This window comes from Elgaria multicarinata, chromosome 1 (assembly GCF_023053635.1).
Source record: "Elgaria multicarinata webbii isolate HBS135686 ecotype San Diego chromosome 1, rElgMul1.1.pri, whole genome shotgun sequence".
Classification (NCBI taxonomy): domain Eukaryota; kingdom Metazoa; phylum Chordata; class Lepidosauria; order Squamata; family Anguidae; genus Elgaria; species Elgaria multicarinata.
The window spans coordinates 42908334-42922787 of record NC_086171.1 but is presented as its reverse complement, the minus strand read 5'-3'; the positions used below and the strand labels follow the sequence as shown (position 1 = coordinate 42922787).

At 43.2% G+C, this 14454-nt stretch overlaps 1 protein-coding gene across 3 annotated transcripts in view; it reads right to left on the bottom strand.

Moving 5' to 3' along the window:
- The window catches only part of KRIT1 (KRIT1 ankyrin repeat containing), a 44569-nt gene that overhangs the window by 4267 nt on the left and 25848 nt on the right, over nucleotides 1–14454 (bottom strand). For all 3 annotated transcript variants that reach the window (XM_063127005.1, XM_063127012.1, XM_063127021.1), the window contains 2 exons: nucleotides 10545–10632; nucleotides 7082–7288 (listed from right to left, as the gene is read on the bottom strand). In XM_063127005.1, coding sequence (XP_062983075.1) covers nucleotides 7082–7288; nucleotides 10545–10632 — 295 coding nt within the window. The remainder of the gene's footprint in view (nucleotides 1–7081; nucleotides 7289–10544; nucleotides 10633–14454) is intronic.

Genomic DNA, 14454 nt, shown 5'->3' with positions numbered 1-14454 from the left:
AGATGGGACCTCTTCTGGGAGAGGTGGACGAGAGATCGATTCCGACGGTGGTTGTTGAAAGTGAGGGTAGTGTTGTCTCTCATAATAGTAGTCTTGGTCCCTACGATATCTCCAGTCGTCCCAATAATGTGGACGATACGGAAGGGGTGACCAGTCGGCATAGTAGTCGTGCCCTCTAATCGGCGAATGGGAGCGATTGCTGTATCTTGGTGAAAAGGGACGTCGGTGTCTAGCAATCTCCGATGCGATCGAAATCGGAGAGCGATCATGAGGGCGCCGGTACGGAGACATCGTTCGGTATCGATGGTCCCTGTCGTCGACTGGAGGATGCGATCCCTCACAGTATCGAGGGGAGGAAAGCCCTTGTCGAGAAAGGGGTTGTACAGGGAACTCTGCAACATTTTCCAGAGAAGAATCTCTAAGTTCCCCTTCCGAAATAGATGCCCTAATGGGCAATTACTTCACCGGTACCGTAACAATTTGAAAGGGGGATGGTCCTGGAGAGTCCACTGCTGTCTCATGCCTTGGAGACATCAGTGTCGGCAGCGACAACATCGGTGGTGAGGTTGGTGTTGTTCGCGTTGGTATCGAGAGGGACTTCGGTAGCAAAAGCCTTGGTATCGGGCTTTTCGGTATCGAGGGAGACTTCGGTAGCGAAGGCCTCGGTATCGGACTCTTCGGTACCGATGAAGACGGATGCGATGGCTTCTTTTTGATATGCTTCGTCTTAATTTTGCTCTTTTTCTTGAGTTGCTTGTCTCCTCTGTTATGCTCCCTAGCTCTCTTTGAAAGTTTCTTTGTCACCTTAATGGAGGAACTGAGAACTGGAGCAGGTGGATCCCACAGGGCTTCACTCCGTGTAGGAGGAGGCTGAGGCAACGACTCCATCTTCTTTGGAGAAATAGAAACTTGAGCTGGTCTCGGAGTATCTACTGCCGCCAGCGTCCTTTCCCAGAGAATTGCCCTAAGGCGATCTGAGCAGTTTTTCCTGGCTTGCCTTGAGAATTTCAGGCAAAAGGCACAGGATTCCACCACGTGTGTTTCTCCCAAGCACAATAGGCACAACGAATGTCCGTTGGTGGCGGAGATTTTCTGTCCACTAGTGCACTTCTTGAATAGTGCTCTTAGTGCCATAGGCACCTACTAAAAACTAACTAACAATACTAACAATATATATAGAGAAGCTAGAAAACTGGAGAAGAAGAAAAGACAGAAAAGAGAGAAAAAATGGAAGTTTTCAGCAAAGGTAAGTAGCTAACTATCCGGGAGTCCATGTGACCCACAGGTGGTTGAAGAGAACTGAGGAGTTAGGGCGGGAAATCCCGAGCATGCTCAGTAGACGGTGGGGGAGGGTTTCCCGCCCAAAAATGTTTTCAGCTAGGGAAGTTCCGGAGCTGGCCCCGCGCAGGCGCAGAGCCCATAATGTGTGACTGCACAGATGACCACTCAAAGAACTACAGTTACAGGTAAGCAACCTGTCTTTATTAAAAGGCAGCACATTATTAAAAGGCATCTTGGGGGGGCGGAGCTGGACGCCACGATGGGTAAGATTTCTCCTTGAGAGACTCCCGTTCGGGGTGGAACTGAAACTTAATTATCTCATTTAAAAGGCATGGGTCGTTAATGAAAATGAAGGAAAATGACTATGATTGCTAAGAGAGGGTGAAAATCCTGTTTTTGGAAGCGGAATCAGTATAAGGATTGTGAAAAGCAGCCCGGTCTCTGGCTGTAAATTAATCAGACGGAACGGAGGGGGGAGCGATGAAAATGAAACTGAAACTGTGAGTTGCCAGACTCACACAAAAGGAAAAAGCCAGGAATGGGATAGGAATATTGAAGGATAAACAAGGGAATTATTGTCATACAATGAAGGGTAAAATAAAAAAATTTCAAGAATTTTATCAAGAATTGTATAAGGGAAAGGATACTCAGAAACAGAAGTTGGAAGCTTATATAGAAAAGTATATAAAGAAGGGAATAAAAATAGAACATAAAGAGTTAATGGAAAAGGTAATAACTCAAAGAGAAGTAGAAGAAGTAATTGAGAATCTGAAAGTGGGTAAATCACCGGGGGTAGATGGTCTAGGCTCAGAATATTATAAGGTTTTTTTAAAAAAAATTAGTACCAAAATTATTGAAGTTGTATAACTCCATATTGGAAGGAGAAAGAACACCAGAATCATGGGAACATTCATTAATAATTTTAATACCAAAACCAGATAAAGATTTGACTGTCCCTGATTCATACAGACCTATTTCATTAATAAACCAAAATGCTAAGATTTTTTCAACTATTTTAGCAAGGCGGTTGAATAAATTTATAGAGGAATATATAGGGGAGGATCAATGTGGATCTGTAGCAGGTAGACAGATGCCTAATTTAGTGGGAAGAGTTCTAAATGTAATACAGGTGATAAATAAGTCTAGGGTTAAAGTGGGAATTCTGGCATTGGATATTTTCAAGGCTTTTAACTGTTTGAGCTGGCAAGCTCTAAAGATGGTTTTAAATAAAATGGGATTCGGAAATAAATTTAAAGCTATAATAGAACAGTTGTACTCTCAAAATACAGCCGTAGTGGTAGTGAATGATGGTGTGACGGATAAGATACGACTAGCCAGAGGGACAAGGCAAGGATGTCCACTCTCGCCGGTCCTATTTGTAATGGTAATGGAATTATTGGCGAATGCAATACGAGAAGATGAGGAGATTGAAGGAATAGGTAGTATGAAAAAAATTAAACTGAATATGTTTGCAGATGACACGTTGCTGACTATTAAAAATCCAATAGAAAAGATGGGGAGAATTAAACAGCAACTGAGAGAATTTGAGGATGTTACTGGGTTAAGAATAAATTGGTCCAAATCAGAAATGATGTTGTTTAACTATACTAAAAAGGAAGAGAAGGATTGGGAAGGAAAGGGAAGAGAAATGAGAGTTAAGAATCAGATTAGATATTTGGGAATAAAAATTACGCAGAAGTTAGAGAGTTTAGAGAAAGAGAATTTAAATGTGTTAAAAAAAGAGATTTTAGCAAAATTGGAAAAATATAAAAGATTAAACTTATCCTGGTTTGGAAGAATAGCATTAATAAAAATGAAGATTTTAGCAAAGATTAATTTTGTGTTTAGGATGCTACCAATAAAAAGTTGGCAAAGTATTATAAATAATTATTGTAATGGTGATTAGAAAGCGAGGGTAAATAAAAGTAAATGGTATTTAAGTCAAAAAAAGGGAGGATTGGGTCTCCCAAATATTAAACTATATTATGTAGCTAACAGATTAAGACATATTGTGGAGGCAATTACAGGAATAGGAGAATTAGATTGGATGGAGGATAAAACTACAAGTAATATAGAGATTAATCTGGAGAATGTATCTTTTAGGGAAGGGAAAAAAATGGGTAGAAAGTATAGATAACCCGCTTTTGAGGTCTCACTGGGAAATTTGGAGTAAATATAAAGGGGAGCTGCTTCCGAGCAGCTCCCCTTTGTCACCGGTAATAATGTTAAAGAATTTCCCGGAGGAATTAAACAGTAGATTAAGTAAAGTTTTAATAGAAAAAAATAAAATGAAATTAAGGGAATGGTTAAGAGGAATGAATACAAGAGAGGATATGGAAGAGGTCCTTAAAGATAAAAAATTAACTTGGTTAAATTATTGGCAATTAGAACAGTGGACTAAAAAGTGGGTAAGAGATAACGGAGATTGTAGAGAATTGACGAAGTTTGAGGAATTAATAGTTAAGAAAGAAAATGATAGGGAGAAAAGAACAGTGTTAAAAGGGTTGATGAGTGAAATATATAGAATACTGGTGGAGAAAGGGTTGATGGATAATTCAGGCAAAATGGTTTGGGAGACAGATTTGAATGTACAAATAGGACAACAGGGCTGGGAGGGACTATGGAAACAAAGAGCATTGAGAAATATGTCAGTAAGAATAAAGGAGAATTATTTTAAAATTATATGGAGGTGGTACCTAACTCCGGTTAGATTGAATAAGATAAATAATCAGCAGTCAGCAAACTGTTGGAGAGGATGTGGGGGTAAAGGAACGTATTTACATATGTGGTGGGAATGTAACTATGTTCAAAAATTTTGGAAGATGGTGTTTTTGGAGATTGAAGAAATTGTGGAAATGAAGATAGAATGAACACCAAAAGTTGCATTACTGTCACTATTTGAAGATTCTAAATGTAAAAAGGAAATCAAGGAATTGATAACGAATTTGCTGACTGCAGCAAGATTGATTGTAGCTAGGAACTGGAAGATTCAAGGGGAATATTCTATTGAAGAATGGTATAAAGAAGTATGGGATATAGCTATTAATGATAAATTGACAAATAATATTAAATGGAGAAGAGGTATAGCTAAATCAAATGATTTTGAAGGAATTTGGAAACAGTTCCTAATATTTGTGTTTTCTAAAGGAAGTGGGAAACCACCAGCAGAAGAAAGTATGAGATTCTGGAATCAGGAATGAGATCCCAAGGTGGGGGGTGCACTTCTATGTTAATTTTGATTATGTTATTTAGATAAGATATGATGTATTCAACGTTTCAATATTATGTAGTATGTTGTTGTTTTTTCTTTATGAGAGGATGTAATGTGTATTTTTAAGTATTGTAGAAAAATAAAATTATTAAAAAAAAAAATTAAAAGGCATCTTGAAATTCAACTGGGTAGGCCTGCTGGAAGAGATCAGTCTTTATGGCTTTCTTAAATTCCGGAAGACTTAAGTTGATGAACCTCTCCCGGCAGGCCATTCCACAATCTGGGCGCGGCAGAAGAAAAGGTCCTCTGGGTAATTGTTGTCAGCCTTGTTTTTGTTGGCTGGAGTAAATTCTTGCCAGAGGACCTGAGTGTGTGGGGAGGATTGTACGGGAGAAGGCGATCCCACAGGTAACCTGGACCCAAACCATGTAGGGCTTTAAAGGCAATAACCAACACTTTATACTTCTTAAGCCCAGGCTGTCCTTCTTACTCACACACACCCAAACAAGGGTAAATCAGTGTACAAAGAATGTATTACCGTATTTATTCGATTGTAAGATTATTATTATTATTATTATTATTATTATTATTATTATTATTATTATTTATTTATATAGCACCATCAATGTACATGGTGCTGTACAGATAACACAGTAAATAGCAAGACCCTGCCGCATAGGCTTACAATCTAATAAGTTGTAGTAAACAATAAAGAGGGAAGGAGAATGCAAACAGGCACAGGGAAGTGTAAACAGGCACCGGGTAGGGTGAAGCTAACAGCATAGAGTCAGAACAAATTCAATATTTGAAGGCTATAGGGAAAAGAAAAGTTTTTAGCTGAGTTTTAAAAGCAGTGATTGAGTTTGTAGTTCTCAAGTGTTCTGGAAGAGCGTTCCAGGCGTAAGGGGCAGCAGAAGAAAAAGGACGAAGCCGAGTAAGGGAAGTGGAGGCCCTTGGGCAGGCGAGAAGCATGGCATCAGAGGAGCGGAGAGCCCGAGCGGGGCGATAGTGTGAGATGAGAGAGGAGAGATAGGCAGGAGCTAGACCGTGAAGAGCTTTGAAGGTCAGCAGGAGAAGTTTATATTGGATTCTGGAGTGAATTGGAAGCCAATGAAGAGATTTCAGAAGTGGAGTGACATGGTCAGAGCGGCGGGCCAGGAAGATGATCTTAGCGGCAGAGTGGTGGACAGAGACCATCGGACTGATGTGAGACGAAGGAAGGCCAGAGAGAAGAAGGTTGCAGTAGTCCAGCCGAGAGATAACCAGTGCGTGAACGAGAGTCTTGGCAGAAGAGACAGACAAAAATGGTCGAATCCTGGCAATATTATACAGGAAGAAACGACAGGATTTAGCTACTGCCTCGATGTGAGGAGTAAAGGAGAGCGAGGAGTCAAATATAAAGCCAAGACTACGAGCTTCCTTGACCGGAGTAAGCGTGACATCGTTGACAGTAAGAGAGAATGAGAGGTGAGGAGAAGGTTTAGGAGGAAAAACAAGCAATTCACACTAATTTCAGTACCAACAGAAAAAAAGCTTTGATTCTAAGAATAATCACACCCGCGATTCTAAGACGCACCCCGTTTTTAGAGATGTTTATATGGGGAAAAAGTGTGTCTTAGAATCGAAGAAATACGGTATTACACATCACAGCCCCAGCAAAGCATCAAAGCACACCCCAATAAGCCCTTAGCAGGATGGCAAAATGCAGCTGAGAGGCATAACTCAATTCTTCATATCTTCTTCATGAGCAGGTTAATTCCAACTGTCCCCAAAACAGAGTCTCGTAACAGCTACAAAAGGGTAGCAATATATGTATCGTCACTCTCCATCTTAGTTCTAAGTGGGTGAACAAGCCACCAGACTCCAATTCTGTAGTAGCCACCCAGTTGCGGTTTGCAATAATGGCGTCTTCGCTCCTTGAAGAAATGCTCTCCTGGCTTTGGGTTGCGAGCAGTCTCTCACCTTGGCAGAATTGGCACAGCAGATTCCTTATCGAAGCCTCCCGTGCTTTCAACATCGAAGCCTCCTTCTTTCAACACTCTTGTTGGACAAGAACTAGCCGCAACTGCAGGAATACCTCGTCCTACCTCCTTTCTGCCTCAAGCTTCTAGTTTAAATGTACACTAGAACAGGATGAGCACACTCACATTAACTGCCAAGTAACTCCTGCTGATACTCCCCAAATTTATAGAACCCCATTGCTTACATTGGTTACATAGGGGAGAGGGTGGCTCTACTCACTTTAGCTTTTTAGCCCTTCCAGGGGGAAATGTCTCTGGTGTATGGCTCCCAGGAAGTTCACTGGAAAGGAATGTTGCCCTGGGAGGAGGGAAGGTTCCCCACCCCTGATTTAGTGGGTGTTTATAATTAGTGTTTCCAGAGAGTGGAGGAGGTTTGGATGCAGCATAACACGCACAGAGACCACGAAGAAGAATATTAGTTTTATACGTTTTAATCAGTTGTATTTTATGGTGTTTGCATTTGTGTTGTGCCCCGCCTCAATCCAGAGGGAGAGGCGGCTTGTTGTTGTTGTTATTATTATTATTATTATTAGGTAAAACTTGGGTTACACACAGGCAGAAGACATACCTTTGTTTCCATATTGAGAAGATGTAATCCTTTGATGTTTATGCCTACATACACTCGGATGACTTTATGATTACTTGAGCTTGCCTTTGTGAATACCTGTCCTGTGAAAAAAGCCGCTCCGTAGGTAGGAATTTCCCAGCAGTTCTGCAAAAACATGCGCTGCAGGTGATGCATCTCTTTACTCACACCCTCACTAGTACTGAGACTCTGGAAATACAAGTCAACATTTCCTCAGAACAAAATGGTTTTAACTTCCATTTGGATGCAGTTTCTTTTGACAGGATAAAATGACAGGCATACATTGCTTAAAGACATTGCGATGTTCTGCATTTTATAGAAATACATACAAAACGGTAAGAAATTAAGAACACGAGTTGTGCCACTGACATTAATAAGATTAAAGCAAGAAAAAATGAATCACGAAGTTAAATTTTCAGCAGCATAATTGTGCCTGGCCCCAAAGATAAAATGACACATATTGACTTCTCTCAATACACCTACAGTAGGAACGTAAGAAAAGTATGCTGGATCAGAACCAAGGCTTATCTAATCTATCATGGAAAGTCCACAAGGAGGACATAAGGGCAATAGCCCTTTCCCACAGTTGTTTTTTCCCAGCAACTGGTATTCCGAGGCATGGTGCCTCTGATCCTAGAGGTGGCACATAGCCATCATGACTACTATGCATTAATAACCTTATCCTCCTAGAATTTATCTAATACCATTTGAAGCCATTTAAACTGGTAGCCATCACCACATCTTGTGATAGGAAATCCATAGGTTAAGTATGTACTGTGGAAAGAAGTATTTCCTTTGCTGAATCTCCCACCATTCAGTTTCACTGGATGAGTCCCATATGGGGCTGGAATTGGACTAAATCAAGCCAGAATGTGCCTTCTTCTATATGCTCATGGGTGCTTGCTTTAAGATTTTCTCTCTCCTCTTTTCTCCTAGCCCTGCTTCGTCCAGGCTAGTATGTTTCCCTCTTTTTTCTCTCGTCCTGTCAATAAAGATTGCTTTCTCTTTCTCCTGATATCCTGCCTGTCACCCACTCCTCCTCCTCCCTATCAATAAAGTTGCTAGCTTTATAGCTCTGACCTCTACTTATGCTGTGTCTCCTCTCAGATGTAAATACTAGCACCATTGTGTATTCTAGATTTCATATGAAACGTAACAACTGTGGTGCAATGCAAGGAGATCTATGCCAACATGACCTCAAACATAACCGAACTGTAAATAACCTGATTGCCTCTGTGTTACGAAAACATGCAAATGTTGATGGGCAGAAGGGAGAATGAGAGAGGCAAAGTTGCCAATCCTATGTGCCCTAGTGGGGAGGAAGGTACTAAAAGAATGTACATGGCCTCTAGATTCTGGGAAAAGACAGATGGAGGTAGGAAATGGGATATGTGCCAGGCACTCAAAGTCTCAGTAACAGTACAGAGATGGCCCCATACCGGGGACAAGGGTGCCAGATGTTCCCAACAACAAAAGGCGCCTAACCCTAATTCCAACCTTGGGAACTGCTTTATTTATTTATTTATTACATTTCTATACCGCCCAATAGCCGGAGCTCTCTGGGCGGTTCACATAGCCAGCAGATGCTATCAGAAGGGCTGCCAACCATGCAGTAAACAAGCAACTTGTGCTGGTACTAAACATAATGAACTATCAACAAAGAGCATCCTTTGTTCGGGATGGTTCTGGCATTTATTTATTTTTGGGAAGATCCCTAGCGCTCCCTTGGCATGACTCGACCGCCACCACCGCTTGGCAGGCAAGGATCCAATAGCACTGTGTCCCAAGACTCAGACTGGCAGCAATTGTACATTCCAACAGAGACAACTGGAAAAACAGTGCCACAGTTGCAACCAGGAGGCTAACAAAACTCCTAAGGAGTTGCAGTACCAACTGAGGGGCGTGGAGGGGGATTTTCTGATGTGCCTTGCCTTTTGCCCATTAAAAGCAAGGGGCAATCCAGTAAGTTCTGCTATTATTATTATTATTATTATTATTATTATTATTATTATTATTATTATTATTATTATTTATATAGCACCATCAATGTACATTCTGCTACCAAGACTCAGGCCATAGCTAGATGAGGCAATCCCCGGGATCATCCCTGTGCGTTCACATGACGCACAGGGGATCCCGGGATCAGGGAGGGATGATCCATCCCTTTCCCCCAGATCTTGCCCTGCCCTTTGAGCCCACTTTTTCCGTGGTCTCGGGCTGATCCTGAGACTGCGGAATGTGTGCAGGCATCATGGTTTGTTCTGGCTCCTCACGGTTACTCACAAGGAGCCGGGATCTGCGCCCATTCGGGGTGGGGTGGGGGGAGTGGGGATTTTTTTAAAAAACAACAACAACAACCCCTACCTTTGAGCATACGAGCGCTTGTGCGCATCTTCTGGGTTTTTTTAAAAAAAAGAAAATGGCAGGTGCTACGTCCTCTCCCTCCAAGGTCATTATGTGCCACGTGTAAACAGAAGGGGGGATATCGCGAAAAAAATATCACGAGATCTTCACCCTTCCGTCGCACAATACCAGGTAGGTCTAGCTGAGGCCTTAGTTGGCTGGATTGGTGCAACTTGGAGTTGCTCTACCAGTCAAAAGGAAGGGCTAGAGGAGATGTACTGGCATGACTGGCTCCTTGCCCATTGAAAGCAAGGTTGCAATCCAGGGAACTCTGTTTCCCACTTTCTGATTGGCTGGGCTTGCACAACTCCAAAGCGTTTCTGCCCTCACAGAGTTTGTGTAACTTTGTGAGTGTTTTGTAACTAAGTTTTCTGCCCAGAGTTGGTGTGAGACTCTCTGTGAAATAGTTGCGCTTGCTTTTCTTGTATTGTTTTATTCATTGCTATTCCTTCCTCAATTCCCCTAAATAAATCCTTTGCTTGCTTCCTGTCTCCTCCTCATAAGATCCAAGCTGTTTCAGCCTGATCAACTGAACAGCTTAGGGGGCTGTTTAAATCCCTTTTTCACACTACGCCATACATAATTTTACTATCCTCTATCCTATATACCTAACCATATCTCTCCCTGCCCCCCATTATTCATATATATTTTTCTAAACTAAAAAGCACCAGACTTTGTCACCTTCCATCCTAGGGGAGTTGATCTAGCCCCCAGATAATTTTGTTTGCCCTTTTCCAGCTCCGCAATATCCTTTTTGAAATATGCAGCCAGAACACTAAGCAGTCTTCGAAGTGTGGTATTCAACTTTGTTTTAAAGTGACTTCAGTTCAGTGCAACTGCTGATATGCTGTTTAAAGGCAAAATATACTTTCAATCTCTTACCTTTAAAAACCAAAATAATACATTAATATCAATGATTCAACAATCTGCATTTAATCTATTTTGTCTGCATTATATTTTTGTTGAGCTAACATTTCCGGCAAATTCATGAAATTTTAAGGACTTTGTTTCCTGAAATTATGTTGCTGCTAAAACTTCTTACCTTATACTCATGTAGTATTCGGTTGGTCCAATGGGGTGCCTTACTTTTTAATTTGGTCACTGGTACGATAGATTTTAAATTTTCTTCACTGGAAATAAAAGTCAAACATTTAACTATTTTTAGGAAACGTAAATGCAGGTTGCTTACCTGTAACTGTAGTTCTTCGAGTGGTCATCTATGCATTCACTCTGCGCCTGTGCTGAGACCTAGATCGGAACCTCCAATAGCTAAGCGACACGCTTTTGGGTGGGAACCCCTCCCCCACGCCACTGCGCATGTACCGTGGGTTCCCGCCCTTAGCTCAGTTCATAGGAGTCCGACATTGTGCTCCCATAAACTCGAATGTAAATAACCAGTCTTAAATATATATGATAACACATATACCTGATGGAACGCCTCTCCCGACATGAACCTACCCGTACACTGCGCTCAACATCTAAGGTCCTCCTCCGAGTGCCTACTCCAAGGGAAGCTCGGAGGATGGCAACAAGGGAGAGGGCCTTTTCAGTGGTGGCCCCCCGACTGTGGAATGATCTCCCCGATGAGGCTCGCCTGGCGCCAACATTGTTATCTTTTCGGCGCCAGGTCAAGACTTTTCTCTTCTCCCAGGCATTTTTAACAGCATTTTAACAGCATTTAACAACGTTAAGTTTGTTTTTAATGGACCCCACAATTGTTGTTTTTAAATGGATACTGTTGTTTTTATACTGTTTTTATGTGTGTGTGTGTGTGTGTGTGTGTGTTTAAATTGTATACTTTTAATGTTTACTATTTTTAAATGTTGTAAACCGCCCAGAGAGCTTCGGCTGTGGGGCGGTATATAAATGTAATTAAATAAATAAATAAATAAATAAATACACAATGCTCTAATAAAGAATAACATATGCCACCAAGTGGGGTTGGTGGGTGGGTTGTGTGAATGCATAGATGACCGCTCGAAGAACTACAGTTACAGGTAAGCAACCTGCATTTCTTCATCGTGGTCTCTATGCATCACACATATGGGCGAGTAGCAAGCTGACATACCTTTGGAGGTGGGTTGGTGCATCATGTCCCAGCCTCAGAGCTCTTTAAGTTAGCTGTCATCTCAGGACTTCCGAGAGCACAGCTCTCCCGAAGGTGCAGTCCTGACGGGCTCGAGTGTCCACGTTGTAGTGCCTGACAAACGTGGACGGAGTAGACCACGTCGCGGCCTTGCAGACATCTGTCAGGGAGACTCCCCTGCTGAATGCAACAGATGTTGCTACAGCTCTAGTGGAATGAGCCTTAACTGACTGTTGCAATTCGAATTTTGACAGAGAGTAGGCAAGATTAATTGTCTCTACAATCCACTTTGATAGTCTCTGGCATGAGACGGCCAAGCCCTTAGATGGCTCTCCATAACAAATAACTGTTTAGTTTTTCTAAAGCTTTCAGTCCTAGCTTTGTAGAAGGCGAAGGCTCTCCTTACATCGAGCGTATGGAGGGAAGCCTCGATTGCCGTCGTTGGGTTCGGGAAGAACGCTGGGAGAATAATGTCCTGGGAGACATGAAAGTTCGACACCACCTTAGGTAGAAATGAAGGGTCAGTGCGTAAAACGACTTTGTCCCTATGAAACACTGTAAACGGTGGGTCAATTCTGAGAGCTCTAAGCTCGCTTGCACGTCTCGCAGAAGTAATGGCTATTAGGAAAACTGTCTTGAAGGATAAGTCTTAGATCCACTGTAGCCATAGGCTCGAAGGGTTTAGCGGTCAGTGACTGTAAGACCACAGATAAACTCCATGACGGCACGACGTTCTTGATGGTCGGTATCGTGTTCTTCAACCCCTTTAAGAATGTTTTCGAGAGGGGGTGTGAGAAGGGCGAGTATCCTTCGACACCGTCATGGAACGCCACTATCGAAGCTAGGTGAACCCTGATCGAGGACAGTCTTAGACCTTGTCGGTAAAGTGACAGTAAATATTCTAGTATTGTAGAAATAGGGCATGAGTTTGCTGACTGATTGTTCTGTGAAGCAAAAGTTAGGAATCTTTGCCACTTCTTGGCATAAGATTTCCTCGTTGATGGCTTCCTCGATGCCATCAGTATTTGATCAACTGTTATATTTACGGTACCGAGGGAGGCGTTGGAATTATCCTCCACGCCGTCATCTTCAGTGTGGATAAGTCTGGATGCCGAACCTTGCCCTGGTGTCGAGACAAGAGCTTCGGTATCGACGGGAGACTGATGTAATTTTGTCTCGATAGTCGAAGAGCATGTGGAAACCAGGCCTGTCTTGGCCACCACGGTGTTACTAGGATGCAGTCCGAATTGTCCATCCTGATCTTTGCTAGGACTCTTGTTAGGAGAGGGAACGGAGGAAAGATGTATAGGAGATTTCCTTTCCACGTTCTTGTGAACGCGTCTCCTAGTGAATTTTCTCCTTTTCCAGCTCTGCTGCAGAACCTGGAGCAGACTGCGTTTCCCTCGGTGGCGAAGACATCGACGGCCGGAAACCCCCAACATCGAAAGAGGTGCTCCCTGGTATCGACGTCGAGCTCCCACTCGTGGTCGGTGTGGAAGGACCTGCTGAGTGAGTCTGCGATGACATTGTCCTTCCCTGCGACGTGGACCGCCACCAGGTAAGTATCCCTCTTTATACACCAATTCCATATTCTGGTTGCAGATCGAGTCAGCGGGTATGACCTGGTTCCACCCTGCCTGTTGATATAACAGACTACCGTGGTGTTGTCGGTGGCAATTAAGACATTTCGGCCCTCGATGATCTGGGCAAAAGCCTTTAACGCATACTCCACTGCCAAGAGTTCTAGGTGGTTGATATGCTCTTCCTTCAACGAAGGGGGCCATCGCCCTTGTGCAGTAAGGTTGTTGCAATGGGCTCCCCAGCCTTCCATGGAGGCATCGGTAGTGATCGTTACCGAAGGCGACGGTCGTTGAAACGGGACGCCTTCTAACAAATTTCTCATCGAGCGCCACCATTTTAGCGATGCTCGTACTTGTCTCGGGATGGAGAGAAAGGTTCTGTGAGCGTTGCGGCGAAGGTCGAACGTTCTCAGGAACCATCCTTGTAAAATTCTCATGCGAAGCCTCGCAAATGTGATGACAGCCGTAGTGGCTGCCATCAAACCAAGTAGCCTTTGAATTGTCCAGGCTGAGTGTCTTACTCGCTTCTCGATATCGACGATGGAGTCGTGAAGCGTCTTTGCTCTGGCCACGGGAAGGAAAGCTTTGCCATCCAGGGATGATAAGGTCACCCCTATAAAGTCTATCTTCCTTCGAGGGGTTAGGATGGACTTCTCTTCGTTGACCCAGAGGCCTAACGAATTCAATAAGTTGAGGGTCGTAGATATATTGCCTCGTAGCGCGGATTTGTTCTCTGCTACCAGCAGCCAATCGTCCAGATATGGATAGATGAAGATTTGTTTTTGTCTTAGGTGGGCACAGACGACTGCCATCGTCTTCGTGAAGACCCTGGGCGCCGTCGAGAGTCCGAAAGGGAGGACGGTGAATTGGAATTGTTGAGCTCCAATAGCGAATCGCAGGTAAGCTTGATGTGATTTCCTGATCGCTATATGAAAATAAGCATCCCTCAAATCTACCACCACAAACCAAAGGCCTGCGTGAAGGAGTTGGAGTACCGAAGAAACCATTGTCATTCGGAATTTCTTGGGGCTGATATAGTTGTTTAGATTTCTTAGGTCCATGATAGGTCAAAGACCGCCATCCTTCTTCGGGACCGTGAAGTAGCGGGAGAAGAATCCCTGGTTGATTTGATGTGGTGGCACCGGAGATATAGCTCCCTTTGATAGGAGGGTCTGAACTTCGAGAAGAAGAGGTGCGGACGGTGCTGTTACTTTCGGTCCCGAAGGAGGAGGAAGGACATCGAATTCGATGGCGTAGCCCTGCTTGATGATAGTGAGCACCCAGGA